At 39.0% G+C, this 27,653-nt stretch overlaps 2 protein-coding genes across 3 annotated transcripts in view; one reads left to right on the forward strand and one right to left on the reverse strand.

The window, feature by feature from the left end:
• ASB14 (ankyrin repeat and SOCS box containing 14) lies at window positions 1–27,406 on the forward strand. 2 transcript variants are annotated; one of them, XM_054504681.2, is made up of 11 exons: window positions 1–95; window positions 618–747; window positions 2,488–2,541; window positions 2,985–3,118; window positions 3,212–3,370; window positions 6,254–6,499; window positions 8,901–9,072; window positions 9,537–10,080; window positions 17,673–17,826; window positions 18,564–18,764; window positions 27,324–27,406. In XM_054504681.2, exons 2-10 carry the CDS (start codon window positions 626–628, stop codon window positions 18,740–18,742), a joined length of 1,764 nt encoding a protein of 587 aa, XP_054360656.1. In that variant the 5' UTR covers window positions 1–95; window positions 618–625; the 3' UTR covers window positions 18,743–18,764; window positions 27,324–27,406. The 2 variants fall into 2 exon arrangements, with proteins under 2 accessions (XP_054360656.1, XP_054360657.1); XM_054504682.2 differs by having other exon boundaries at window positions 1–81.
• Window positions 23,835–27,653, reverse strand: part of APPL1 (adaptor protein, phosphotyrosine interacting with PH domain and leucine zipper 1) — a 43,016-nt gene continuing 39,197 nt past the window's right edge. The window contains exon 22 of the mRNA XM_045862131.3: window positions 23,835–27,401. Coding sequence (XP_045718087.1) covers window positions 27,255–27,401 — 147 coding nt within the window. The 3' untranslated portion in view covers window positions 23,835–27,254. The remainder of the gene's footprint in view (window positions 27,402–27,653) is intronic.

Consider the following 27,653-nt stretch of genomic DNA (forward strand, 5'->3'; position numbering starts at 1 on the left):
TCCTAAATATAAATGAAAATTCTGATGTGCTAATCTTTGACAGTGAAAACTTCCGTGCTCTCCTAAAGGATATAACAGAAGGTAAAAAGTCTTTGGTATGTGATCAAACCTATTCTATGCTAAAACAGAAATGTTCTTTTAAAATCATTGAGATATTGCCTAATAAAATACATTGTTTTCTACTACCACTGTTACTGTTACATGTTGTATTATAAGAGTACATATAGTCCTATAATATGTTTGTTTTTAGTATTTACTGTTATTTTCAGCATAAAGATGTTCTTTTGGGTGCGTGCTACAATGAGAAAAAAATGACCTTATTTTCATGGTTAAAATGGCACTGACCTAAGTTTTATATGAAAGGTTGTTTTTCCTGAATAGGCTTTAAAAAATAGCTACTCATGGAAACTTCAAATTTATGTTGAATTTGTGGCAGTTCAGAAAACTTTAAATTTATGGGGAAAAATTTTAATGAATATTTTTTCTAAATTTTGCATTTTCTTAATCCTATCAGTTTTGTAGTTCTCTGAATTCTGTTTGTAATTTTAAGTATTTGAATATCTTGTTTTCACAACTGGAAAAATATTTTTAAATCATTCTGACTTTAAATCTGTCAGCGTTCCACATGGATAATTACACCAGTGATGAAGACACAGAGGAGGACTTTGATACCCAGCTCATCATCCAGCAGAGCTTACAGGACATTCACCAGCTGAGGACTACACAGCAGGCATCTGCAGATGAGAGGTAACGGTATCTCAGTGGCGATGTAGTGTGAGTATTCAACAGCTGAGACGTGTCATTAGCACAGTTCCGGTGTTGTGATAAAAACAGGAGAGAGGGTCAAAATCCAAGGAGCTGTCATTTAAAGATTTTATTTTTTATTTGAGAGAGAGCACATGAGAGGGGGGAGGGTCGGGAGGGTCAGAGGGAGAAGCAGACTCCCCGCTGAGCAGGGAGCCCGATGTGGGACTCGATCCAGCGACTCCAGGATCATGACCTGAGCCGAAGGCAGTCGTTTAAGCAACTGAGCCACCCAGGCGCCCCAAGGAGCTGTCATTTAAATATCTATGAGACTTGATGTCTCACCAGCCAGACAGGGAAATTTGGAAATAATTCAGAATGTAATTAGGGAGTAAACGGTTGAAGGAGGTTAGCAGCAACTCTGGCTGAGAACTTGCAGGCTGGAAATGAGAAAAAATGCACAAGGATATGAAACACTAGAGAACCCTAATGCATCTTGTCTTTGGGGAGCCAAGGGAATGCATAAATCCAACCAATACACATAGAAAATTATCCTCAACCTCAGTGGGAAGATGGGGTAAGGTCCAGTCTTTATTCAAATCAAAAGGAGGAATTATGTAAACTTAAACCCAGAAGAGACTAACCCTTTTTGAAGGGTGTATATTCAGAGTTCTGTAATGACAACACTAGGAAAGGACCCCACAGGTCGCTCCGTGGTGTAAAAGGATCGCGCTAGAGGTGGACCATCCACAGCCAGGCACACCTGCTCAGATGCTCTCTGGCTGATCTGCAGCCTCACCCCCAAGTAGCTACTATTGTTTTTCAGGGGTGATAAACCCTGTTTGCTTGGGATGGTGACCTCTTTTTGCCTGCTGGACGTAAAACTGGATAAATGTGTTTTAACTCCAAGAGATTTTATAATTAAATGTAGAGATGTTGAAGTACACTAAAACTGTTTTTTTTTTTAAAGTAACAAACTCATGGACTGATCACTTTGTGCCACACTATTTTAAGCATTTCACAAATTTTGACTCATTTAAATTTGATTCTCATTACCTATGTGGTTAAGTCCTATTATCCCCACATAGAGATGAGGAGACAGGTAAGTGTTACCCAGGGTCCCAGGGCTAGTGAGAGGCAGGCAGTCTAGCTTCAAAGTCTGAAGCTATTTAGACTTTCTTTACCACACTATTCCTACATGTTTGTGTTACATTTAGGAATAATCTTTAAAGTCATCTTTAAAGTTTTGTAAAGAAATTGGGTTTCTTAGATTATCTGTTCTATTAACCTTGTGATGAAAAATTTTTAAGTTCATTCAGTAATTAAGTCATGATTTTAGGTTGAAAGGCATAAGATTTTGATGATTGAAATGTTTCAGAAAAATTAAAATTAACTGTAGGTATAAATGTCAGTTGTTAGACTCGCAAGAGTTATATGGTACGTAGGAAGGCTTGCTGACTTGGTCAGGCACTTGAAGGAATTAGGAAATGCTGCTTAAGACAGATGGAATAATGAATGCCCCCCTCCCCCACCCCAGAAAGACAGACACGGGAGAGCAGTTTTCCTGGAGTGCGTTTCTGGTCACATTATACTGTGGAAGTATTTCCATGAAGCCTCAGTAACTGCCTCATATAAAAGTTCATCCTTGGCTAATGTCAATTGCCTTTACCCTTTGTGTTTTTATCAAATGCCTTCGTTTTTCCCTCAGTTTGGGGCTTACATATATATTTGTTTTCTATGCAGCTTCCATTCCTTTTTGAGCTCGGACTACAAGAAGATCATTGAAACAATAGAGGCAGTTAAGTACTCTTCCTATTCTATCCCCTCCAACTCCTGGTTTGGTGGGATGTTGACATGGCGCCACTACTCCGCTAAGTTCAGGATGCCCAGAAGCAGATTCTCCCAAATGCTCAACACTGTGGGGCCCACCGCTAATTCTCCAGACCTATGAGAAAGTACCACAGCACAACTTAGCAGAGCGCTGCTGGGCTCCTGGGCAGACTGAACTATGTGAAAACCCAAGGGGGCAGCACAGGCCCCGGGGGATAGGGAGCGCAAGTGAAAGGTCTTACTGCTTCTCGTCCCATGCCATTGTAACGTGTCTCTCATAAAGCGTGGGGCTAGAACTCTGTCATCTCGTGCACTAAGCTCGATGGTGGACTTCAGAAGCATGGGCTGCCTTGTGTGTGTGTATGTGTGTGTGCGCCAAATGTGAATCTGTTCCCATTTGACTTGTCAATAGGTAAGGGAGATGCACTGTCACACTTGACCAAGCACCATTCTGCTTTTGATGAAGCAGATGGGATAGGCTGGCTTCCTCTGCATAAGGCTGCAGTGCAGTTAAATAAGGACATTTTGGAAATAACCCTGAAAGGTAAATTCCCTTTACAACTCTTCCTGATGCTTCTGAGAAATAAATGTAAAACTTATTTATGTTAACCTGTGTGGGCTAATGGATTTATTTCAGCTTCAAAACCTAGCATGTGGGAGCAAACCACGCACAACGGTGAAACGCCACTTTTTTTGGCTGTCAGCACTTGCCTCTTGGAAAATGCCCATTTTCTTCTTCTCAGAGGCTGCAATCCGAATGCCAAGAATTCTGAAGGCAATTCGCCTCTTCTTACAGGTAAACTGATACCTTGTCTCTGGAAAACAGTCTGTGATTCTGAGTGTCCTCCATGCCCACACGTTTCAAAGACAACTTTTTTTTTTTAGTTTTTAATTCCGGTTAATATACAGTGCTATATTAGTTTCAGGTGAACAACATAGTGATTCAACACTTCCGTACATCACGCGGTGCTCATCATGACAAGTGCACCCCTTCCTCCCCATCCCCCATTTCATCCATCTCTCCTCCCCCCTCCCCTCTGGTAACCATCCGTGTGTTCTCTATTAAGCATCTGTTTCTTCGTTTGCCTCTTTCTCTCTCCTTCCCCCCACTCCTTTGCTCATTTGTTTTGTTTCTGAAATTCCACGTATGAGTGAAATCATATGGTACTTGTCTTCCCCTGATTTCTCTTAGCATAGTACTCTCTAGCTCCGTCCATGTCGTGGCAAATGGCAAGGCAGCTTTTTGTGCATATTTGCAGGGCTGTCTTTCTGGTTCCAACTGACCAGACATGGGTACCTGACCGTCCTGAAGCTTTCTATAGACTGGCCCATGGGGTGGCCTGGTGCAAATTCTCTGCCAATGAGCTAATCATTTTTTACAGTGCCTTAGCCAGTGAATTCAGGTGTAAGAAATATAAGAGGTGAGCAGAGTAAGAAGAGACAGCCGATGGCTGATTGAATACGAATGGCTGATTTTGTTCTCTCCTGAGTCTTCACTACAATTATAGTTAAGAAATTGTTTTAAAGAGGTAAGATACAAAAGAGTGAGAAGAATAGGAGAGGAGGCGACAGCAACATAGTTTTTTAAAGCCTGGAGAGCAGGTGGATGAGTAGTCAGTGACAAGAAAGCCAAATCTTAACTTGCTCATGGGGAAAGCAACACAATTATATCAAAAGGCCCAAAAGTTGTTGGTGATGGTTATCTCGTGGAGCCCAGGTGAAGGACAGGCAGCTAATATAGGAGGATTGCTAGAACACAATTAAGGAACAAGTAGCCAGAGCTACAGATCTCTTCTCCCACCCCACCCGAATTCTGACTCTCTGAACTGGGGGATGCTCGGCAATGGTGGGGGTACCAGACTAAAAACACTGGAGAAATTAAGCAAACACAGGCTGAGACCTCCCAGCCCTCCTCTTCCACCAGGATTCCAGAAAGCCCACAGCCAGAACTCTACCTTCCAAGAGGAGGCTTCTCTGGGGAATTTGATATACCCCAAAAGAAAGAACTAAAGAGACTGAAATTGGGGGCTCCCCAAAAAATGGCCCAGGCACATCAATACACAGTGAGGAACACAGTCCAAGAGCTACTCCAAACGTTTAGGAGCCCCATTCAGCTTTTCAGTCCCCAACTATTTCATCATGAGCAGACCGACAAAGACTCTCTGAGAAAAGTCTTCAACAGAGATAAGCAACTTGGACGTGACAGACTATTGAGGGAAAATAAAATGTAGGGGGAAATTATGATCAAGTTAGAGAAATTAGTGAAAAGTAATGAAATAACAGGACATTGCAAAAAAATTGAACAAAACAACAAAAATATTCTTGAAAATAAAAAATGTTAGCTAAAGTATAAAACTCAAAACAAATGCTGGGAGATAAAGTTTAGGAAAACTTCCAGAAGAAGAAATGGGAAATAGGAAAGAAAAAGAAACTCTCTAAGAGGAGCAACATGTGAATCTCAGAAATGCTAGAAAGAGAACAGAGAAGATGGAGGTGATATATCATCAATGAATAAGTCAAGAAAATGATTTCCTAAAACAAAGGATATGAGTTTCCAGAATCAAAGTGCATACTAATGCCAGCTCAATGAGTTAAGAAAGACTCAACACACTTGGCACTCTGTATTTCTAGTCCTAAAGCACTTTCCATGTCACATTATAAATGGTTATGAAGAAAATTCATACTGATTCAACATCTGGCACCTAGCAAGACTCCTCACACAAGTGGGTGCCAATAATTAACAAATGGATAGGGAGATGGATACATATTTTTTGAAAGATTTATTTGAGAGACAGAGATAGCGCCTGCACATCAGCCAGAGGGGCAGAGGGAGAGAGAGAGAGAGAGAGAAGTTCAAGCAGACTCCGAGCTGAGCATGGTGCCAGACATGGGGCTTGATCCCAGGACCCTGAGATCATGACCCGAGCCGAAACCAAGAGTCAGTCACTTAACTGACTGGGCCACCCAGGCACAGAATCTTGAAGGACTTAAAGATTATCATCCAAATGTGAATGATAACAGCATAAATGCAGAAAAGCCAGTTAGAAAATTTTAACAAAACATGAGGTTAAAAATAATTTCCTGGGGCGCCTGGGTGGCTCAGTAAGTTAAACGTCCGACTCTTGATTTCGGCTCAGGTCATGATCTCGGGGTCATGAGACTGAGGCCCAAGTTGGACTATGAGCTGAGCATGGAGCCTGCTTGGGATTCTCTCTCTCCCTCTCCCTCTGCCTCTCTGCTCGGGCACGCTCTCTCTGTCTCTCTCTAAAAAAATAAAAAATAATTTCCTAATTATTGCTGGGTTTGTTTTTCTTTGTTTAAAGCACTTAAAAGCACTTCTAGGACTATATTGGGTACTTAAGTTCCCATTTTCTTGAGGGAAGAACATAAAAATGATCAATGAAAATTTTATATGTTTATGTTTTTCAGCCACATGAGCAGGCAGGAGACAATAATTGTTCATGGCTTACAGAAAAGCCAGTGGGCTATCGATGTAAAACACTGTTAATATTATTGGATATAAGCCTCATTTTACAATCTGTTTCCTAAACACAAAATGCTGGTGCATGGGAGTAGGTAGGAAGAGCTCCTTAAGAAGCCCGAGGGGCACTGGCTAATAAGCTACTGTGCCCATAATTTCCCAGTCAACATGATGCCTGTTTCACCTCTAATTTCCCAGCTGTTCTGCGCAACTCCTATGAGATGGCCGCCTTGCTGATCAGCTCTGGGGCAGACGTGAATCTGCGGTGTACCAATGGAAGGACAGCTCTCCACGAAGCAGCCAGACTGGGCAGGCAGGACATAGTGAAGCTGATGTTGGTTTCTGGGGCACACCCTGACCCACAGAGCTCCTACGGATTCACTCCTCTGGCTCTTGCTGCCCAAAGTGGACACACTGAAATCATGGAAATGTTACTGCAGAAAGGCAAGATTTTCTATACTGTCAGCACAGCCCCAAGGGGTAACATGATGCAAGCGTCCTCCTTTTCATGGAGAGCTTCAGAATAATAGAAGTTAACATTTTATTTAAGCCTAACGTAAATATTTGATGAAAGCATGTCTTAATACTGGCTAATAAAGGCCTAAAATAGAGATTGAATATTTCTCCTTCGATGTGAAGTAATTTCCATAAGATTACTAGGATGCAGGTTACTCTTTTATATAATGTTCCCCAACCATGCGGAGGATGGCTGGGGTTTTTTTATTGTTTAGTTTAATTTTTTATGTGTTGTGCTTCTCTAGATTCACAGAACAAAAGACCCCACACCACCCCCTATGGGTTGTCTCTGCTAAGCTAAGTCATGGGGCAGTCCAGTGTCTTATCAAATGTTTCCGTTGTTAGGAACTGCTTCCTGGTTGCTTCTCTCTGGGTCCCAGTTCTCTCTCCGGTAATAACCACAGCTGAGAGAAGGGGAAGGCAACTTAGATTTATTGAGTACTTTCTAAGTACCATCCATTAAGCTACCTACGCTGCTTCATGTGATCTTCTAAAACCCTATGAAGTAGGCACTGTCCTCATTTTACACCTAAGGAAAGAGAGCTAGGGATGATACCAGTTGGAGGACTTCCTGTAAACACACCCTCCCCTGCCGCCAATTCGAGATCCTGATTTAACTGGCAGAGACCTTGGCTCAGAGAACTTTGGCATTTATTGTCTTTGAGGAGACCCTCCATTGATGAAGCAATGTACGATCTAGAGCTTTTTGTCAAAGAAGCAAATCTTTACCAAGATTTAATAAAGTCCCAATATTAGATTTACTTTCTTTATTCTCCTTCCTGTCCAGAAGCCTTATTTCTTTCTTTAACAATATATGATCTTGGTCTCCAATATTCTAGACTACAGGGTCTCCTGTTTTTAAGAACAACTTTCTGCTTTTTAAGACTTACCTGGAACTTTCCCATCATACAGGGGAGGCTGTTGTAGTTTTCAATCATTGGCCATAAGACGTTTTAAGTAAGATGTTTTAAATAAGCAATATCAGAGCTGTCTAAAGTCATGTAAACACTGGATCCTTCATCTATACAAAAAAAAAAGCAACGAAAGAGGAGAGGCACCCGGTTTTAAATCCTTAACTCTTAAAAGAAACCAGCATCAGTTGACCTCAGTGAGGTATTTCCCTGAGGTAACTCCCTTATGAAGTAATTTGCACAAAGTGACACATCTAGGAAATGGCAGAGCCAAGATTTGAACCCACGTCTGTCTCACTCCGAGTCACACTACTTCACTACCCTGCATTCCTAGAGTGGCAACAGGGCCTCATAGAAACAGGCCCTGGGTCTGGCCCACCTGCATGTGAATCCTGACTACCTTGCTTACCAGCTGTGCATCTCTGGGGAAGTCACCTAACCTCCACGAACCTCGGTTTTTTCATCTTTAGAATGGAGATACTGGCATCTACTTGTTAGGGTTGATGGGAAGTTTGGAAATTATGCACATAGAGGAACCTGTATATAATGACCACTCTTTCCATGGAGGCTTATTAGACCTTTCTTCATGCATTCTAGGAATGGGGTTCTTGGGCAGCCAATATATTCTGATGACTGTGGAGTTTCCACTAATTTAAAGCCACTATCTCTGTTTTATATGTGCTGTGAATGTGCCCAGGATGCTCCCTTTGCCCTTTGTCCTTCCAAAGGCTACTCTTTCCTCAAAACCCATTTTACTGAGAGGCCTTCTGGAACTGACCCAAAACACCTTTCTCCTTCCTTCACCATCCAGTTCCCCTCAAAATCTGGAACTGAGGACATTTTGCCTATACTGTACTCTTACCATCCACACCATCACATGGCACTCAGCGTCCTGTGGGTGCTACAATGTATCCTGTTAGCTCTAAGTCCCCAGCTTAGAGTTACAACCAACTACAGTGTGTCTTGCTATGAACAGCCCGCTAAGAACATGTTAAAACAGGAGAAATGCCATTCTCCACCATGACATCAACAGATGGCCGGGTGCTACTGTCCAACAGGATTGTTGGTACCATCTTATATATAAGTATGGGGTAAGTGGGCTTTTATAGGTGGGTCTGGAAATAAAATCACCTTTTATAAAATTATTTCTCCTGGAATCTTCAAGTTCCAAACAAATAACTTATAAAATTCCTCTGAAAGCCAACTTACTCATAAGTTAGAGACTGCACCATTTCTTCCTTTCCCAACTACATTATAAACTGGCTGAGAGCAGGAGGTACATTTATTTCTTCGATTTGCGGTGCTTTGCTGAAGTGGCTTCTTAATAATTGCTTCTGGGTAGTGCTGGTATATTAAGAATGCATAAGCAATACAGTGGAAAAGACTTTTTTACATAACAAGACTTTTTCTCCTTTTAGGAGCTAATGCTCTTGGTCAGGCCTCAGACTCTTCTTCCATCTTACTTGAGGCCGCTAGTGGAGGAAATCCAGACTCTGTGGCTCTTCTACTAGAGCATGGAGCTGATGCCAACATCCCCAAGAATTCAGGCCACCTGCCCATTCATGTGGCAGCTGACAGAGGCCACTTGTTGTAAGTTCACTGACATTAGTGCTGATAGAAATAGTAAGAGCTATGGGGGGTTTTCGGGGCAGCTTCTGGGAACTTTGTATTACTTCATCTCTGATCCTAGAATTCCAACAACCCTTCTAAAGATAGGAAACTCTCCACCAGCTAGAAAGTGGTGAAGGCAGGCATCCTCTGTAGCCATGAACGAGACATAAAACTACTTTATTACCAGGTCCTTGGGCAATATGGGGAACCCCAGGTCTCACTGATTAGGCTAATTCCGAGTTTTGTATCTAGACAGTAGTTTCATTTAACTTTACTAAGTATCTGAGCTTTTGGATACAGGGATTATGTACTTTTTGGTTGGGGGGTCCTAATGCCACCTGATACGAATACCATCTGGTACTAGTATAAAACCATAGTAAACAGGTTAATGCTGTGTCTTAACAAAAACAATGTTTTAAATGCACTTTGAAATTCTTTCTCAGAGCCCTAAAGCTTTTGGTTCCAGTGACGGATCTTGCTGCCATTAAGCGGAGTGGCATCAGTCCCGTCCACTGTGCAGCAGCCGGGGCACACCCCGAATGCCTGGGACTCCTCATCCAGGCGGGATTTGATGTAAATTTCATGCTAGATCAGAGAATTCGCAAACACTATGATGACCACAGGAAGTCAGCTTTGTATTTCGCCGTATCAAATGGTGACCTCTCTTCAGTTAAGCTGCTTCTGAGTGCTGGAGCTCTGCCTAACCAAGACCCAGTTAACTGCCTCCAGATAGCCCTACGGATGGGTAACTATGAGCTGATAAGTCTGCTGCTACGGCATGGGGCCAACGTCAATTATTTCTGCAGAGTCAACCCTTTACATTTCCCATCAGCACTGCAATACACACTGAAAGATGAAGTCATGCTCAGGATGCTGTTGAATTACGGGTACGACGTAGAGCGATGCTTTGATTGTCCTCATGGAGACAAGGTTCATCCTTGCTATACTTTTGAAGGCTGGACATCTACAGTTATCAAAGATACTATGGTAAGTGCACAGTACTGTATCAACTTATATAGTCATTATTGGTGGCCCTGAACTACAGCAATAGATAAGGCTCCATCCATTCTTTCCAGAAGCTCATAGTTGGAAAGATTTTAATATGTAAAATAGACATGATAAAGAGATGTAAAAGGTACAGAAACCGCTCAGAGGGAAAGTGATTTAACTTTACCTAGGGAATTTCACAAATGAAGTAGCATCTGAGTAAGGTTTTAAAAATGCGGTCTTCTAAACTAATGACGCTTTTTCTTTGAAGGGGTGAGTAACCTAGCTAAAACGTTTCTGGGGTACTGATATACCCATACCCCTTGGTTCTTGGCTATCTCTTTTAGCTCTAAAATTTGATTAAATAGGTCTCTTTGGTCACCTTTTTTTTTTTTTTTAAGATTTATTTATTTGAGAGAGAGAGAGAGAGCTCGAGAAGGGGGAAGGGCAGAGGGAGAAGCAGACTCCCCACTGAGCAGGGAGCCCGACAGAGGGCTCAATCCCAGGACCCTGAGATCATGACCTGAGCCGAAGGCAGATGCTCAGCTGACTGAGCCACCTAGGCGCCCCTCTTTGGTCACCTTTTTGATGAAAAAGGAATCACAATAAATAGTTGACCACCTCTACTTATTTTTTTTATTTAAATTCAATTAATTAACATATAATGAATTATTAGTTTCAGAGGTAGAGGTCAGTGATTCATCAGTCTTATATAATACCCAGTGCTCATTACATCAGGTGCCCTCCTTAATGTCCATCACCCAGTTACCCCATCCCCCCACCCCCTAGCAACCCTGTTTGTTTCCTATGATTAAGAGTCTCTTATGGTTGTCTCCCTCTCTGATTTTGTCTTGTTTTATTTTTTCCTCTCTTCCCCTATGATCCTCTGTTTTACTTCTTAAATTCCACATATGAGATTATACGATAGTTGTCTTTCTCTGATTGACTTATTTCACTTAGCAGAATACCCTCTAGTTCCATCCACATTGTTTACAAATGGCAAGATTTCAAATTTCTGATGGCTGAGTAGTATCCCATTGTGTGTGTTTGTGTGTGTGTGTGTATAAATATATATCTCTCTCTCTCTCACATATTCTTTATCCATTCATCTGTCAATGGACATCTGGGCTCTTTCCATAGTTTGGCTATTGTGGACATTGCTGCTATAAACATCAGGGTGCATGTACCCCTTCGGATCCCTACATTTGTATCTTTGGGGTAAATACCCAGTAGTGCAATTGCTGGATCATATGGTAGCTCTATTTTCAACTTTTTGAGGAACCTCCATACTGTTTTCCAGAGTGGCTGCACCAGCTTGCATTCCCACCAACAGTGTAGGAGGGTTCCCCTTTCTCCGCATCCCCGCCAACATCTGTCGTTTCCTGACTTGTTAATTTTAGCCATTCTGACTGGTGTGAGGTGGTATCTCATTGAGGTTTTGATTTGGATTTCCCTGATGCCGAGTGATGTTGAAACTTTTTCATGTGTCTGTAGGCCATTTGGATGTCTTCTTTGCAGAAATGTCTGTTCATGTCTTCTGCCCATTTCTTGACTGGATAATTTGTTCTTTGGGTGTTGAGTTTGATAAGTTCTTTATAGATTTTGGATACTAGCCCTTTATCTGATAGGTCATTTGCAAATATCTTCTCCCATTCTGTTGGTTGTCTTTTGGTTTTCTCAACTGTTTCCTTTGCTGTGCCAAAGATTTTATCTTGATGAGGTCCCAATAGTTCATTTTTGCCTTTGTTTCCCTTGCCTTTGGTGATGTTTCTAGGAAGAAGTTGCTGTGGCCAAGGTCACAGAAGTTGCTGCCTGTGTTCTCCTCTAGGATTTTGATGGATTCCTGTCTTACATTTAGGTCTTCATCCATTTTAAGTTTATTTTTGTGTATGGTGTAAAAAAATGGTCCAGTTTCATTCTTCTGGATGTGGCTGTCCAATTTTCCCAGCCCCATTTGTTGAAGAGACTGTCTTTTTTCCACTGAATATTCTTTCCTGCTTTGTCAAAGATTAGTTGACCAGATACCATAGACATTTTTTAAAGTTTTTTTGTTGTTATGTTAATCACCATATATTACATCATTAGTTTTTGATGTAGTGTTCCATGATTCATTGTTTGTTAGGTAGCATAGACATTTTAACAATATTTGTTCTTCTAATCCATGAGCATGGAACATTTTTCGATTTCTTTCATGAGTATTCTATAGTTTTCTGAGTACAGATCCTTTGACACTTTGGTTAGATTTATTCCTAGGTATCTTATGGTTTTGGTGTAATTATAAATGGGATTGACGCCTTAATTTCTCTTTCTTCTCTCTCACTGTTAGTATATAGAATACAAATGATTTCTGTGCATTGATTTTATATCCTGCCACTTTGCTGAATTCCTGTATGAGTTCTAGCAATTTTAGGGTGGAGTCTTTTGGGTTTTCCACATAGAGTATCATATCATCTGCAAAGAGTAAGAGTTTGACTTCTTCTTTGCCGATTTGGATGCCTTTTATTTCTTTCTGTTGTCTGACTGCTGTGGCTAGGACTTCTAATACTATGTTGAATAGCAGTGGTGATAGTGGACATACCTGCCATGTTCCTGACCTTAGGGGGAAAGCTCTCAGTTTTTCTCCATTGAGAATGATATTCTCTGTGGGCTTTTTGTAGATGGCTTTTATGATACAGAGGTATGTTCCCTCTATCCCTACACTGTGAAGAGTTTTTTTTTTTGGTCAGAGAGAGAGCATACACAAGCAGTGGGAGCAGCAGGCAGAGGGAGAAGCAGACCTCCTGCTGAGGAGGGAGCCCAATGTGGGACTCGATCCCAGGACCCTGGGATCATGACCTGAGCTGAAGGCAGATGCTTAACTGACTGAGCCACCCAGGTGTCCCTACACTGTGAAGAATTTTAATCAAGAAAGGATGCTGTACTTTGTCAAGTGCTTTTTCTGCATTTATTGAGAGGATCATAGGGTTCTTGTCCTTTCTTTTGTTAATGTAATGTATCACATTGATTTGCAGATGTTGAACCAAACTTGCAGCCCAGGAATAAATCCCTGTTGGTCGTGGTGAATAATCTTTTAATGTACTGTTGGATCCTATTGGCTAGTATTTTCGTGAGAATTTTTGCATCCATGTTCATCAGGGATATTGGTCTGTAATTCTCCTTTGTGGTGGGGTCTTTGTCTGGTTTTGGGATCAAGGTAATGCTGCCCTCATAAAAAGAGTTTGGACGTTTTCCTTCCATTTCTATTATTTTAAATCAGTTTCAGAAGAATAGATATTAATTCTTCTTTAAATGTTTGGTAGAATTCCCCTGGGAAGCCATCCAGCCCTGGGCTCTGGTTTGTTGGGAGATTTTTGATTACTGCTTCAATGTCCTTGCTTGTTATGAGTCTGTTCAGGTTTTCTATTTCTTCCTGTTTCCATATACGTCTCTAGGAATGCATCCATCTTCCAGATTGCCTAATTTGTTGGCATAAAGTTGCTCATAATATGTTCTTATAATGTATTTCTTTGGTGTTGGATGTGATCTCTCCTCTTTCATTTATGATTATATTTATTTGGGTCTTTTCTGTTTTCTTTTTGATAACTCTGTCCAGGGGTTTATCAATCTTACTAATTCTTTCAAGGAACCAGCTCCTAGTTTTTTTCATCTGTTCTACTGTTCTTTTGGTTTCTATTTCATTGATTTCTGCTCTAATCTTTATAAATTCTCTTCCCCTGCTGGGTGTAGGCTTTATTTGCTGTTCTTTCTCCATCTCCTTTAGGTGTAAGATTAGGTTGTGTATTTGAGACCTTTCTTGTTCCTTGAGAAAGACTTGTATTGCTATATACTTCTCTCGTAGGACCACCTTTGCTGCATCCCAAAGGTTTTGAACAGTTGGTTTTTGTTTTCATTTGTTTCCATGAATTTTTTAAATTCTTCTTTAATTTCCTGGTTGACCCATTCATTCTTTAGTAGGATGCTCTTTAGCCTCCATGTATTTGAGTTCTTTTTTTTTTTTTAAGATTTTTATTTGCCAGAGAGAGAGCATGCATGCGTGTGCGCACACACACAAGCAGGGGGAGTGGCAGGCAGAGGTAGAAGCAGGCTCCCCGCTGCATGAGGACTCTGGAATCATGACCTGAGCCAAAGGCAGACGCTTAACCAAGCCACCCAGGCATCCCTGTATTTGAGTTCTTTCCAAATTTCCTCTTGTGATTGAGTTCCAGTTCCAAAGCGTTGTAGTCCGAAAATATGCAGGGAATGATCCCAATCTTTTGGTACTGGTTGAGACTCTATTTGTGACCCAGTATGTGATCTGTTCTGGAGAATGTTCCATGTGCACTCAAGAAGAATGTGTATTCTGTTGCTTTAGGATGGAATGCTCTGAATGTATCTGTGAAGTCCGTCTGGTCCGGTGTGTCATTTCAGAGCTCTTGTTTCCTTGTTCATCTTCTGCTTAGATGATCTGTCCATTGCAGTGAGGGGGGTGTTAAAGTCCCCTGATATTATTATATTATTATCAATGTGTTTCTTTAATTTTGTTATTAATTGGTTTATATAATGTCTGCTCCCATGTTAGGGGTATAAATATTTACAATTGTTAGATCTTGTTCAATAGACCCTTTAATTATGATATAGTATCCTTCCTCATCTCTTAATATAGTCTTTGGTTTAAAATCTAATTTGTCTGATATAAGGATTGCTACCCCAGCTTTCTTTTGAAGTCCATTAGCATGATCAGTGGTTTTCCACCCCCTCACTTTCAATCTGGAGGTGTCTTTGGGTCTAAAATGAGTCTCTTGCAGACAGCATATTGATGGGTCTTGCTTTTTTATCCAATCTGATAGCCTGTGTCTTTTGATTGGGCATTTAGCCCATTTACATTCACAGTAACTATTGAAAGATATGAATTTAGTGCTATTGTATTACCCATAAAGTCTCTGTTTCTGTATATTGTCTCTGTTCCTTTCTGGTCTGTGTTACTTTTGGGCTCTCTTTTCACTTAAAGGATCCCCTTCAATATTCCTTGCAGGGCTGGTTTAATGATCACAAATTCTTTTAGTTTCTGTTTGTCCTGGAAGCTTTTTCTCTCTCCTTTTATTTTGAATGACATCTAGCTCAATTAAGTAATTTTGGCTGCGTATTTTTCCATTTAGCACCCTGAATATATAATGCCAGTCCTTTCTGGCCTGCCAGGTTTGTGGATAGGTCCACTGCCAGTCTAATGTTTGTACCCTTGTAGGTTACAGGCCTCTTGTCCAGAGCTGCTTTCAGGATTTTCTCTTTGTCTCTGAGAATTGCAAGTTTCACTATTATATGTCAGGGTGTTGACCTTTTTTTTTTTTTTTTAAAGATTTTTATTTATTTATTTGAGAGAGAGAATGAGATAGAGAGAGAGAGCATGAGATGGGGGAGGGTCAGAGGGAGAAGGAGACTCTCTGCCGAGCAGGGAGCCCCATGTGGGACTCGATCCTGGGACTCCAGGATCATGACCTGAGGCAAAGGCAGTCGCTTAACCAACTGAGCCACCCAGGCGCCCCTGTGTTGACCTATTTTTATTGATTTTGAGGGTGGTTCTCTGTGCCTCCTGGACTTGAATGCCTGTTTCCTTCCCCAGATTAGGAAAGTTCTCTGCTATAATTTGTTCCAATATACCTTCTGCACCTCTTTCTCTCTTTCCTCTTCTTCTGGGATCCCAATTATTATAATATTGTTTCACTTTATGGTATCACTTACCTCTAGAATTCCCCCTTCATGATCCAGTAGTTGTTTATCTTTTTCTCAGCTTCTTTATTCTCCATCATTTTGTATTCTATATCACTAATTCTCTCTTCTGCCTCATTTATCCTAGCAGATAGAGCCTCCATTTTTTATTGCATCTCATTAATAGCCTTTTTGATGATAACTTGATTAGATTTTAGTTCTCTTATTTCTCCAGAAACGGATTCTGTAGTATCTCCTATGCGTTTTTTTCAAGCCCAGCTAGAATTCTTTATACTATTCTCAACTCTAGTTTCAATAGAGTTCTTACTTCTGTCCATGCAGATTAGGACCCTGGCAGTTGGTCCTGCCTCTTGTTCTTTTCTTTGAGGTGAGTTTTTCTGTCTTGTCATTCTTGCAGAAAGTGGTCACTTTTCTATTTGTAGAGTTGCAGTTATTCTTTTCTTAGGTCTCTGGTTGAGTTCACAGGTGTTCAGAATGATTTGTTAGCTATCTAGCTGAATTCCTGGGACTAGATGAAACTAAGGTCTCCTACTCCTCCACCATCTTAGACTCGACCACCTCCTTCTTCCTGTGACATTTTCCTCCTGGCTTTCATCACACCAGTCTCCTATTTCCCCCCTAACTGGTCACTTCTATTTCCCCCAACTAGAGCGCACTCCCAACTTTTCAAAAAGCTGCCACTTTTCAGGTTTCAAGTGTTACCTCCTCAAAGAGGCCCTTCCTTTCCTGTCTACCTTATCTAAGGTAGTTGTCATCCCTAATCTTATTATGCTGCCCATTTCTTTTATAGCACTTACCACTTTCTGAAATTATCTTAACATTTTCTGATTGTGTCTCCTCCACAAATACATCAGTGTAAACTCCTGCTCACCACTTTCCTCAGCTTAGAGATCTGTGCTTAGCACAGTAGTAGTAGTACTACCTACTACTAGATAGTAGATGCACTAGAAATACCTGAGTTCATATTAAAATCAAAACAAAAATAAAACAGTGAAATGGAGAAAGCACTTTGAATCAATTCTAAAAAGTGAAAGGCAACATATGGTTTAATATTGTATATTATTTTTAGGTTATAATTAATGTAGGAGATGGCTAGGAGTGTGTAAATTACCTACAGACAGAAACTATCTTATCCCAGGCATGAATGATAGAAAACCCAAAATGAGAGTGGCTTTAGTAAGATGGCTCATTCCCCACTCATATAAGTAAAGGCCAGAGATAAACAGCCTTCTATCTGGACAGCTCCACGATCACAAGAGAAACTTGCAGCCACACTCCAGCCAGCCAGGAGGCAGGCAGAAAGCAGCAGCTCACACGTTGCTCTTCTTTAAGTGCATTCTGGGGGTTGCTCACACTTCCACTCTCACCTCACTGGCTAGAACTTAGTTAGGTGGCCCACGTCTAAGTGCAAGGAAGCTGGAAAGGTGATCTTTATTCCAGAGCGCCATGTGGCCAACCAAAGGGGACGACAGGTATTAGGTAACTATCTCTTTCACGCCCTGGTTACATCTTACATAGTTCTGAAGATACAGTAGTAAATATTTTTCCAAATGTTAGAGCTAAGAAATAATTTCCTTGGGGCACCTGGGTGGCTCAGTCAGTTAAGCAGCTGACTCTTGATTTCAGCTCAGGTCATGATCTCCGGGTCCTGGGATCGAGCCCCACATCAGGCTCTGTGCTCAGTGGGGATTCTGCTTAAGGATTCTCTCTCCCTCTGCCCCCCCCCCCCCAAATAAATGAATCTTAAAAAAAGATAATTCCCTGTTCGATGCCTTAGTTTATAAATGAGGGACTTGAGACCTTGGTTCCCGACTGTGAGTTGAGTGCTCGAAACCCCACCGATTCTTAAGTTTCTCATTTACTTTCATAGTTCCAATTTTCCTTCCCAGTTCTGTGAAGTAATAACATTGTCGTGGCTGCAACATCTCTCTGGGGAGGTTGTTCGAGTGATGCTTGATTATGTCGATCAGGTTCAAATCTGTTCAAAGCTGAAAGCTGTGCTCCAAAAACAGGGGCTCTGGTCAGAAATCCACTTGATCTTGAGTGAGTATCCTTTCCTGTAGAAGATTCTTACCCAAAATACTACTAGGTATTTACGTTCTTATTTGCTTTGTAAAACATTCCTTTCTGGTTAAAAGCTTTCCTTAAACCAAGGAAAATACTATTCCTATCTAGAAACAGTTACTATTTATCACTTAATTTGTACTTTTCACCATTTCCCAGGAGATAAACTCTGTTAGGCAATCACATATTATATGGCAGGTAATACCTTTCTCCTAATCGTATGGAACACTGCAGATACAGGAATTAGAAGCTATGAAATGGCAATGAAAACAGGGACGAGAAAAAGTAAAATCAAAGCCTGCAGAGAATATCAAATGGCCCTTCAAACCACATTCTTTCACAGTAGTAGCACATCAGTCAAGGAGAATTTCTTTTATCTAGTTTCTCCACAGGGTGGTGATCTTTAGTTCTAAGCCTAACCCTGAGGTACAGGGCAAGGCGAGGGGATGGTTAATTCACGTAGATTTAAGGACTTCAGACCCACAACTGATGCCAGCCTTTGGACTCCTAGCTTGGCCTGGTTCTGAAATCACGTCGACACGAAGGACTGCAAGGAGAAGGGAAGGCTGTTTCCCTGTTACCTTTTCCATTTAGACACCGCAGATGCAAATTTGGGTGGCTTAAGTTTAACACACATTTGCTGACTAAACCCTAACATCACTAACAAATGAAGCAATTCTTTTTCCTTCAGATAATGTGTGTTTCTCTCGTTTTAGCAAACCCTCGACCCCTCAGACATCTGTGCCGCCTGAAGATCCGGCAGTGTATGGGGCGCTTACGTCTGCGCTGCCCGGTCTTCATGTCCTTCCTTCCATTACCAAACCGTCTCAAAGCCTATGTCCTTTACAAAGAATATGACCTTTATGGACAAGGAATTTTCACAGGAACCTGGTAGTCAAACCGTTCTGGATGAAAAGGTATAATTCTGTAAGCTGTATTTCTTGAAGTTTGACTTGTTACATAGGATTCATTATTTCTCACTTTTCCTACCAACTAAAATCTCAATGCAGTCTACATTCTTTATTAATACTGATATTACTATTCTATTCTTTCTTAATATGCTTAATATTACTTCTTAGGGTGCCAGGTGGCTCAGTTAAGTGTCTGACTCTTGATCCTAGCTCAGGTCTTGATCTCAGGATCATGAATTCAAGTCCCAACTTGGACTTGATACTGCTTTTCAAAAGCATTCTGAAAGGCAGTTAAAAAAAAAAAAATAACACCCCCCCCCCAAATAAATTAAAAAACTAAACCCAAGCCTTAAAATTTCAATTAGCAGAAATACATCAGTTTTCACTCTGTATTGATTTTACATTAAATGTATAAACTACACTTCTGTCAAAACAAGAGATTTAATAATTCAAGATAACTAATTCTTTTTATAGAGAAGTACATACATAAAATGTCTTAGTAATTACATTGAATAAAATACTGACCCCAGTACTTGACCTGCAAGTTAGCTGTTCCTGTGCGAAAGCCTCAAGGCCAGCTAAGTGTCTGTTTACTTGTAGAACCCTGCACTGAAGTGGGGTGTTTTGGTTCACGGAAACAGAACTTTCAATTGCAATGTCATCATTAATGAGAAACTTGCGGTCCTTCTTTCCACAAAACCTTGGCTAAGGGTTACCATTTATTAGCTGTTATCACTGGAATAGAAATTAAAAGTGTTTTCAAGTGGCTTATGATTCTATACTGAACCTAGTGCAGTCCTAAACACCCAAGACGGGCTCACTGATCGAAGCAGTCATATTTATTTATTTTAATGCCTTATAGTTAACATACAGTGTTATATTAGTTTCAGATGTACAATATAGTGATTCAACAATTCTATACATCACTCAGTGCTCATCATAAGTGCACTCCTTAATCCCCATCACCTAGTTAACCCATCCCCCCACCCACCTCCCCTCTGGTAACCAGCAGTTTGTTCTCTATAGTCAAGAGTCTTATTTCTTGGTTTGTCTTTTTTTCCTTTGCTCATTTGTTAAGTTCCACATATGGGTAAAATCACATGGTATTTTTCTTTCTCCGACTTATTCCGCTTAGCATTATACTCTCTAGATCCATCCATGTTGTTGCAAATGACAAGATTTTTCTTTTTTATGGCTGAATATTTCTTTGTGTATGTATACCACTTCTTTATCCATTCATCTATTGATGGACACTTGAGCTGCTTCCATAATTTGGCTACTATAAATATTGCTGCAATAAACAGGGGTGCACATAGCACTTTGAATTAGGGTTTTGTATTTTTGGGGTAAATACCCAGTAGTGTGATTATTGGTTATATGGTAGTTCTATTTTTAACTTTTTGAGGAACCTCCATACTGTTTTCCAGAGTGACTCCACCAGTTTGCATTCCCACCTACAGTGCACAAGTGTTCCTTTTTCTCCACATCCTTGCCAACATTTGTGTTTTTGATTTTTACCATTCTGACAGGTGTAAGGAATCTCATTATAGTTTTGATTTGCATTTCCCTGATAAGTGAGGGAAATCTTTTCATGTGTCTGTTGGCCATCTGTATGTCTTCTTTGGAGAAATGTCTGTTCATGTCATCTGCCCATTGTTTTAATTGGATTATTTGTTTCTTGGGTGTTGAGCTGTATCAGTTCTTCCATCTATTTTGATACTAACCCTTTATTGGATGTGTCCTTTGCAAATACCTTCTCCCATTCAGTAGGCCGCCATTCAGTTTTGATGATTGTTTCCTTTGCTGTGCATCTTTTTATTTTGATGTAGTCCCAATAATTTTTTTGTTTTTGTTTCCCTTGCCTTAGGAGACATAATCTAGAAAAATGTTGCAGTAGTTGATGTCAGAGATTACTACTTGTGCTCTCTTCTAGGACTTGTATAGTTTCAGATCTCACATTTAGGTTCTTAATCCATTTTATTTTTGTGGATGGTGTAAGAAAGTGGTCCAGTTTTCCCAACACCATTTCTTGAAGAGACTGTCTTTTCCCCATTGTATATTCTTGCCTCTTTTGTTAAAAATTAATTGACCATTTAATTGTGGGTTTATTTCTGGGTTTTCTATTCTGTTCCACTGAGCTATTTTTATGCCAGTACCATACCGTTTTGATTACTATAGCTTTGTAATGTAACTTGAAGCCTGAAATTTTGATACCTCCAGTTTTTTCTTTTTCAAGATTGCTTTGGCTATTTAGGGTCTTTTGTGGTTCCATATAAATTTTAGGATTTTTTGTTCTGGCTCTGTGAAAAATGCTATTAGTATTTTTTTAGGAATTGCATTAAATCTGTAGACTGCTTTGGGTAGTATAGACTTTTTAACAATATTTGTTCTTCCAATCCATGAGCATGGAATGTCTTTCCATTTCTTTGTGTCATCTTCAATTTCCTGTTTTATAGTTTTCAGAGGACAGGTCTTTCGCCTCTTTGGTTAAGTTTATTCCTAGATATTTTGTTATTTTTGGTGCAACTGTAAATGGGTGGGCTTTTTTTTAAGTTTTTTTTTTTTTTTAATTCCACTTAGTTAACATAGTGTAATATTAGTTCCAGGTGTACAGTATAGTGATTCAACACTTCCATACATCACCTGGTGCTCACCAGGACAAGTGCACTCCTTGATCCCCATCACCTATTTAACCCATCTCCCTACCCACCTCCCCTCTGGTATCCATCAGATTATTGTCTATAGTTAAGAGTCTGTTTCTTGGTTTGCCTCTCTTTCTTTTAAAGTCACTTTCTGCTGCTTCATTATTAGTGTAGAGGAATGCAACAAATTTCCGTACATTGATTTTGTATCCTGCAACTTTACTGAGCTCGTTTATCAGTTCTAGCAGTTTTTTGGTGGAGTCTTTAGGGCTTTCTATATACAGTATCATGTCATCTGCATGTAGTGAAAGTTTTACTTCTTCCTTACCAATTTGGATGCCTTTTCTTTCTGTTGTCTAACCACTGTGGCTAGGACTTCCAGTACTATGTTGAATAAAAGTGGGGAGAGTGGACATCTTTGTCTTGTTCCTGATCTTAGGGGAAAAGCTTTTGGTTTTTCTCCATTGAGTTCACTGTGGGTTTTTTATATATGGCCTTTATTATGTTGGGGTATGTTCCCTCTAGACCTACTTTGTTGAGGGTTTTTTATCATGAATAGATGTTGTACTTTGTCAACATCTGCATCTATTAAGATGAAATCGTTTTTATCCTTTCTCTTATTGATGTGATGTATGATGTTGATTGATTTGTGAATATCAAACCACCCTTGCATCCTGGGAATAAATCCCACTTGATTGTGGTGAATGATTTTTTTTAATGTATTGTTGGATAGTTTGCTAGTATTTTGTTGATTTCTGCATCTACGTTCATCAGAGATATTGGCCTGTTTTTCACTTTTTTGATGGTGTCTTTATCTGATTTTGGTATCAGGGTGATACTGGCCTCATAGAATGAATTTGGAAGTTTTCCCTCCTCTTCTATTTTTTGGACTTGTTTGAGAAGAGTAGGTATTAATTCTGTAAAAGTTTGGTAGAATTACCTCTGAAGCCATCTAGTCCTGGGCTTTTGTTTATTGGAAGTTTATTACTGATTCATCTTCTTTACTGGTAATTGGTCTGTTCGAATTTTCTATTTCTTCCTGTTTCAGTTTTGGTAGGCTATGCTTCTAAAAATTTATCTATTCTAGGTTGTCCAATTTGTCAGCATATAATCTTTCATAATCTCTTACAATTATATTTCTGTGATGTTACTTCTCTTTATTTTATTTGGACCTTTTTTTTATGAGGCTGGCTAGAGGTTTATCAATTTTGTTGATTTCAATGAACCAGCTCCTGGTTTCATTGATCTATTTTTTGTTTCTACATCACTTATTTCTGCTCTAATCTTTATTATTTCCCTCCTGCTGGTTGGGGGTTTTGTTTGTTCTTTATCTAGTTCCTTTAGATGTAAGGTTACGTTTTTTGAGATTTTTCTTGCTTCTTGAAGCAGGCCTGTATTGCTATAAATGTCCCTCTTAGAACTGTGATACCAGTTACAGAATGTTGGCTAAATTTTTATTTCTATATGTTCTATGCTGCAGGTAAGTACAGGTTTCTATATGTGAAAAAATGAGGAAAGAAACTGAGGAGACATATATTCAGCCACCCCTGTGTAGCATTTAGATGGCACATCACTAAGAACACAGTGGTAGGTAGGATGATGGAGGTCCATTTTCACCACAGACCCAGTCAACATAGCCTTGTTGTTTATGTTTAATGTTAGTATACTTTTTTAGCATAATATAGTCCATCTTAGGGAAACTGAAGTTATAGGATTTCTTTGTGATGTGGGGATTCATGGCTATACAGACTAATTCAGTAAGCACAGACGTAAAATTATAATTTTCACATTAAAAACTTGCAAAATTTGCTGGCATGAATAATTTTTATTTTTTTAGTCAAATTGTGGTGTCCATTTATAAGTGAGTAGTGGATTATAGATATGTCAATATACAAATATATTTAGGATATACATGCACTTAGATAAATTACATAATTCTATAGTTTCATCCACTCTGGACCTTCTAAAAGTATATATATTTTATAAAAACAAATTAGAACAGAAACTCCCAGAAGAAAAGAACTTGGTGTTATAGGAAAGTATAAAGAGCACATGGGACAAATATGTATTGGTATTAAAATTACAGGCCAAGCCCACTTAAGCTGGTGTACACAATAACCTGCCCCTTTAAACATATGTATTTCTTTGAATAGGGCCAACCATAGCAAGTATATATTGTCTGTAACATGTCTAGGGTAATTATTGAGAAGTCTGTTTTTCTAAAAGAAAAAAAAGTCACTAGTGATGAATTTGTATTCTCAGTTAAGTGACTTTTTTTTTTCATTTTAGCTGTTATGGAATTGCAGTGGGGCTAGATGTGTAATTATAAGTGTCATAACATAAGAAAAAGTCCATTTGTTTCACAAGCATCATTTGGAATTACTTGAAGAAATAAAATTCAGAGTATATATCAAATACTTCATACAAAAAAGACTATACAAAAATCATGAACTTTATTATACATTAAAAATCTCCTAAAAGCATATATCCTGAAGCCTTGTCAGAGAATACCTACTTTGACAAAATGAAAAAAATAAGCTCTCCACCCCACATGTATACCACCATTACATAAAGTTGAGCTCTTCAATTCTAAAGGGAAATGTAGCATGATTTTTAATTGTATATATGCATGATTAATAGTATCAGTGAGATAAGAACCAATTCACTAACATTACAAAATCACCAAATATACAAAGCGGTTTTGCACATTAGTTATAACTTAATCCCAGTTCTCATATTAGCTGAAGTAAATTACATGAGTACAGCCACAAGAGACTAGTTAAAAAGTGTAGTATATAGTTCCAGTTTCAAATCTTTAGGTGTTATTAATGCAGAAGAACAAAATTCATGAAAGAAGAGTAAGCCAAAGTTGCTTAAAATAAAATGAAAGGCTTGCTTGCTACAATCAGTGTGTTTGAATATTTAAAGTACAATTTGAATACTAGGAGGTTGTTGTCAAAACCAATGTTAGTATTTTCATTTTATTAATTCAGGTAGCAGGTTTTGCAATACACGGGATCTTAGGGTCTGTCAGCATTTACAGTAAGATTCAAATCTTAAATATTTGTAGTTCCTACACATAACTCAAAATTAACTCAGATGCCTTTACAAGACTCTATGTTACATAGAATGTTATGCATACCCTAATACCCTTTTCCCAAGCATAAAAGTAATAATTTTACCACCCCTAGGGCCTGAGAATTCTTTTGAAGTTAAACACAAACTAATCATTGTAGAAATGACAAAAACTAGACTGGCTTTGGGGACTCTGTTCAGTCCTTTGTTAACAGTTTTAAAATTTTTAAAGGGAGAAGCAGTATAATTAGTTTCCTATCGACTTCATTACCATCGTTACAAAAGTACTGTTTTTATAGGTAGCAGAGTGCATAGCTGAATTAGGTAGACTTTTTTCTTTTAAAGAATCAATTTTGTTAATTTCTAAAACCATCAAGTGTAAGTTTGAATTGGAGAAAACTATCCCAAATTCTAATTCAATTACCATCAAAGCACTCAAGAGCCAGAAGGGATTTCAAAGGGTAACAAACCAAGATCAGCTTTAACATTATGCAGAAACCCACGGGCAGCCTTCTTCAAACAAAAAGGCAAGTTTTTTAAAGTTGATGCCTAAATATGTGCAGTATGCAAAGTTCGTATAGTCCTATAGCAATGGACCAAAAGTTGAAATATCTAAAACTGTTACTCCCACACACGATTTCTATTTGGTGTCGGAAGGCTCTTTGGTCTGATCTGTGGAAATGGATGTGTTATTGTAGAAAGTCCTATCAAAACAGGACTTGAAAGGAACTACAGGTCTATCCAGCATCCTGAAGTCTGCCAGTGCCTTTGGCTCTAGCCTTCACTTTGACCCAGCGAACTAACAAAGGGCAGCACCTCATTACCAGGCACAGCACCGGCCTAGTAAAACTGCCTCCTAAAGCTGACCGCCTTCATTGTAGGGTGACAAGTTTCATCTGAACTAAGTGAGGTGACAACTTAATAGCATAAACAAAAGACTTTATGAAACAGAGAGCTGACTAATTCTCAAAAAGATCTTAAAAGCAGGGCCTACCATGACTAATCAAGGGCTGACCACAGAAATTTCAACTTCTACCAAAGGAATGATACACCAACTATTGTGAAAGCATTCCCAAAGTAAGCACAAAGTCAACTTTCTTCAAAAAAGGTCTATTTTGTTACTGTATGTTTTGTGAATATAATCTTCAAAATAATGATTATCAAGTAATCATTATTCCCATTTGGCACATGGATACGAAGAATATCCTGATCCTATATGTAATTATCCCCTTCCACAGAAAGCAGTGTGCACAGTGTGAAACAGCCACACTGTACTGTGAGAGCTAAAATAGATGCCGTCTCTCATTCAGAACTAAGACAAGACTGTATCAAAGAACAAAGGGCTTTTCCCTTATATAATTAGTCATGGAGTGGCTAATCTCTTGAAAATTTTAGATATATGACTATGTATTTTATTCAATATATTTACCTTGTTTCTATATAGTTTTACATGTGAAACAAAGGAAACATAATTTCTATCAGCAATGTTAAAAAAAAAAAAATCAAGTTTTGACATGGCAGTAGGGAAATGTCATTTTAACCTTGGCACCAAACTAAAATCCTTCCTTGGTCACTCTTAAACCAAACATTCAATTTCCTTTCAATCTTTCATGGAATTAGACCTTTTACTCATTGGAGAGTACAAGTATTTACAATAATTAGTGCAAATTATTCTATTCTCATATATTAGTTATTTGCCTTTGTGGATATAAAGTGGTGATCAGTATTTTATCAAAACATGGAATTATGAAAATACTGTGCATATCAGTCTGAAATTTAAAAGATTACATTTTCTAAACTAAACTCTGGGCATTTTTACTTTAAGCAGGAAACAACTGTTACAGAATTTCTTTTGAAATGTCACTTGATTTTCAATAAAAATTATTTCACGCAATGCAGAAAATACGACGTGTTATCCTGTAACAATATCTTTACATGTTAAGTCCTAATCTAAAATGTACTTGAACAAAAAAAATCCCTTTTAATAAATTCCAAAATCTTATTTTAATCATTACTGCTCTGCAGCAATAATTCAAGTCCCAACCTGAGAACTAAGAATGTGATAATTAAATGCCACGGGCTGTATCAATCTTGAACTGAAGACACTTAAGCTTCTTTCCCACTGGCATCAGGTGGGAAAGAAGAAATTGCTCACATCAGAGAAATGTGAGCAATCCAAGAAAGTGCCCTGAAATCACAGTACCACCTGCCACAATTTGAAACCTTAAGTCTAAAATCTTTTTTCTAATTATTTTATATAAAAGTTCTATTGCACATTTAATAATTAAAATATTTGCAAACTTGTAGAATTCTCTGTATAAAGGGTTTTGAACTGATTCAGTTGAAAGCTTCCTCACTGCCAGCAAAAATGTTCCTAATGAGAAGAGGGAGCATATCCATGAATATCTGAAGCTGAAGAATAAAAGGTTTCTTATGGTCAGAGCCAATTACAATGCAAGATAAGTTCACAATTTGAAGGAAAAAAGGCTTGAGCAAGTGTAATTCCTCAGCAATCTACTTCAAGGAGATGAACAGGTTTCTCTTTGACACGTGGAATTTGATGTTACTGCATAGTATATTATTTTTAAGGAAAAAAAATCAATGCAAACCTAAGTGATCACGATCAATCTTATTTTAAAAAATGAAGTTAAAACAAACAAGCAAATATAAACTTTAGTCTCCTTGATATTTCAACATAGTTGTTACCTTGTGCCATTTCACCACAGAAACTGTCAATAAATTCCAAGGGGGGAATACCAACCAAAAAGCAAGGATAAGTTCATGCTTCTGACTCTCTTTTCTTTCCTTCTTCTCCCAAATCACTCTCTTCTGACTGGCTACTGCTAAGGACAACAAACTGCCCCTCACTACTGGCTTGGTTTGGTCTACTGGAAGCAGCTATCAACCGACTTTGTTCTTCTAAGTCCTAGTAGAAAAGACAGAAAAGAAACTAAGTTTTATTGTTTGCAATCAAATGCAAAACTATGCATTTAAAATACATACTTGAGAGCCACTTCAATCCTCCTGTCATAAACATTTATGCATAATTCTGGCAACTTACTGAAAACAAAGGCTACATACAACCAGTGCGACACCAAAGTGAATTTTGGCACCATTTTAGAAATCCTGTAAAAGCCAACATTGCCCTCTTCTCCATTTTTTTTTTTAAAGATTTTAT

Source organism: Mirounga angustirostris, unplaced genomic scaffold (genome assembly GCF_029215605.1).
Source record: "Mirounga angustirostris isolate CCGP_5_RB_7025 unplaced genomic scaffold, mMirAng1.0.hap1 SCAF_1, whole genome shotgun sequence".
NCBI classification, from domain to species: domain Eukaryota; kingdom Metazoa; phylum Chordata; class Mammalia; order Carnivora; family Phocidae; genus Mirounga; species Mirounga angustirostris.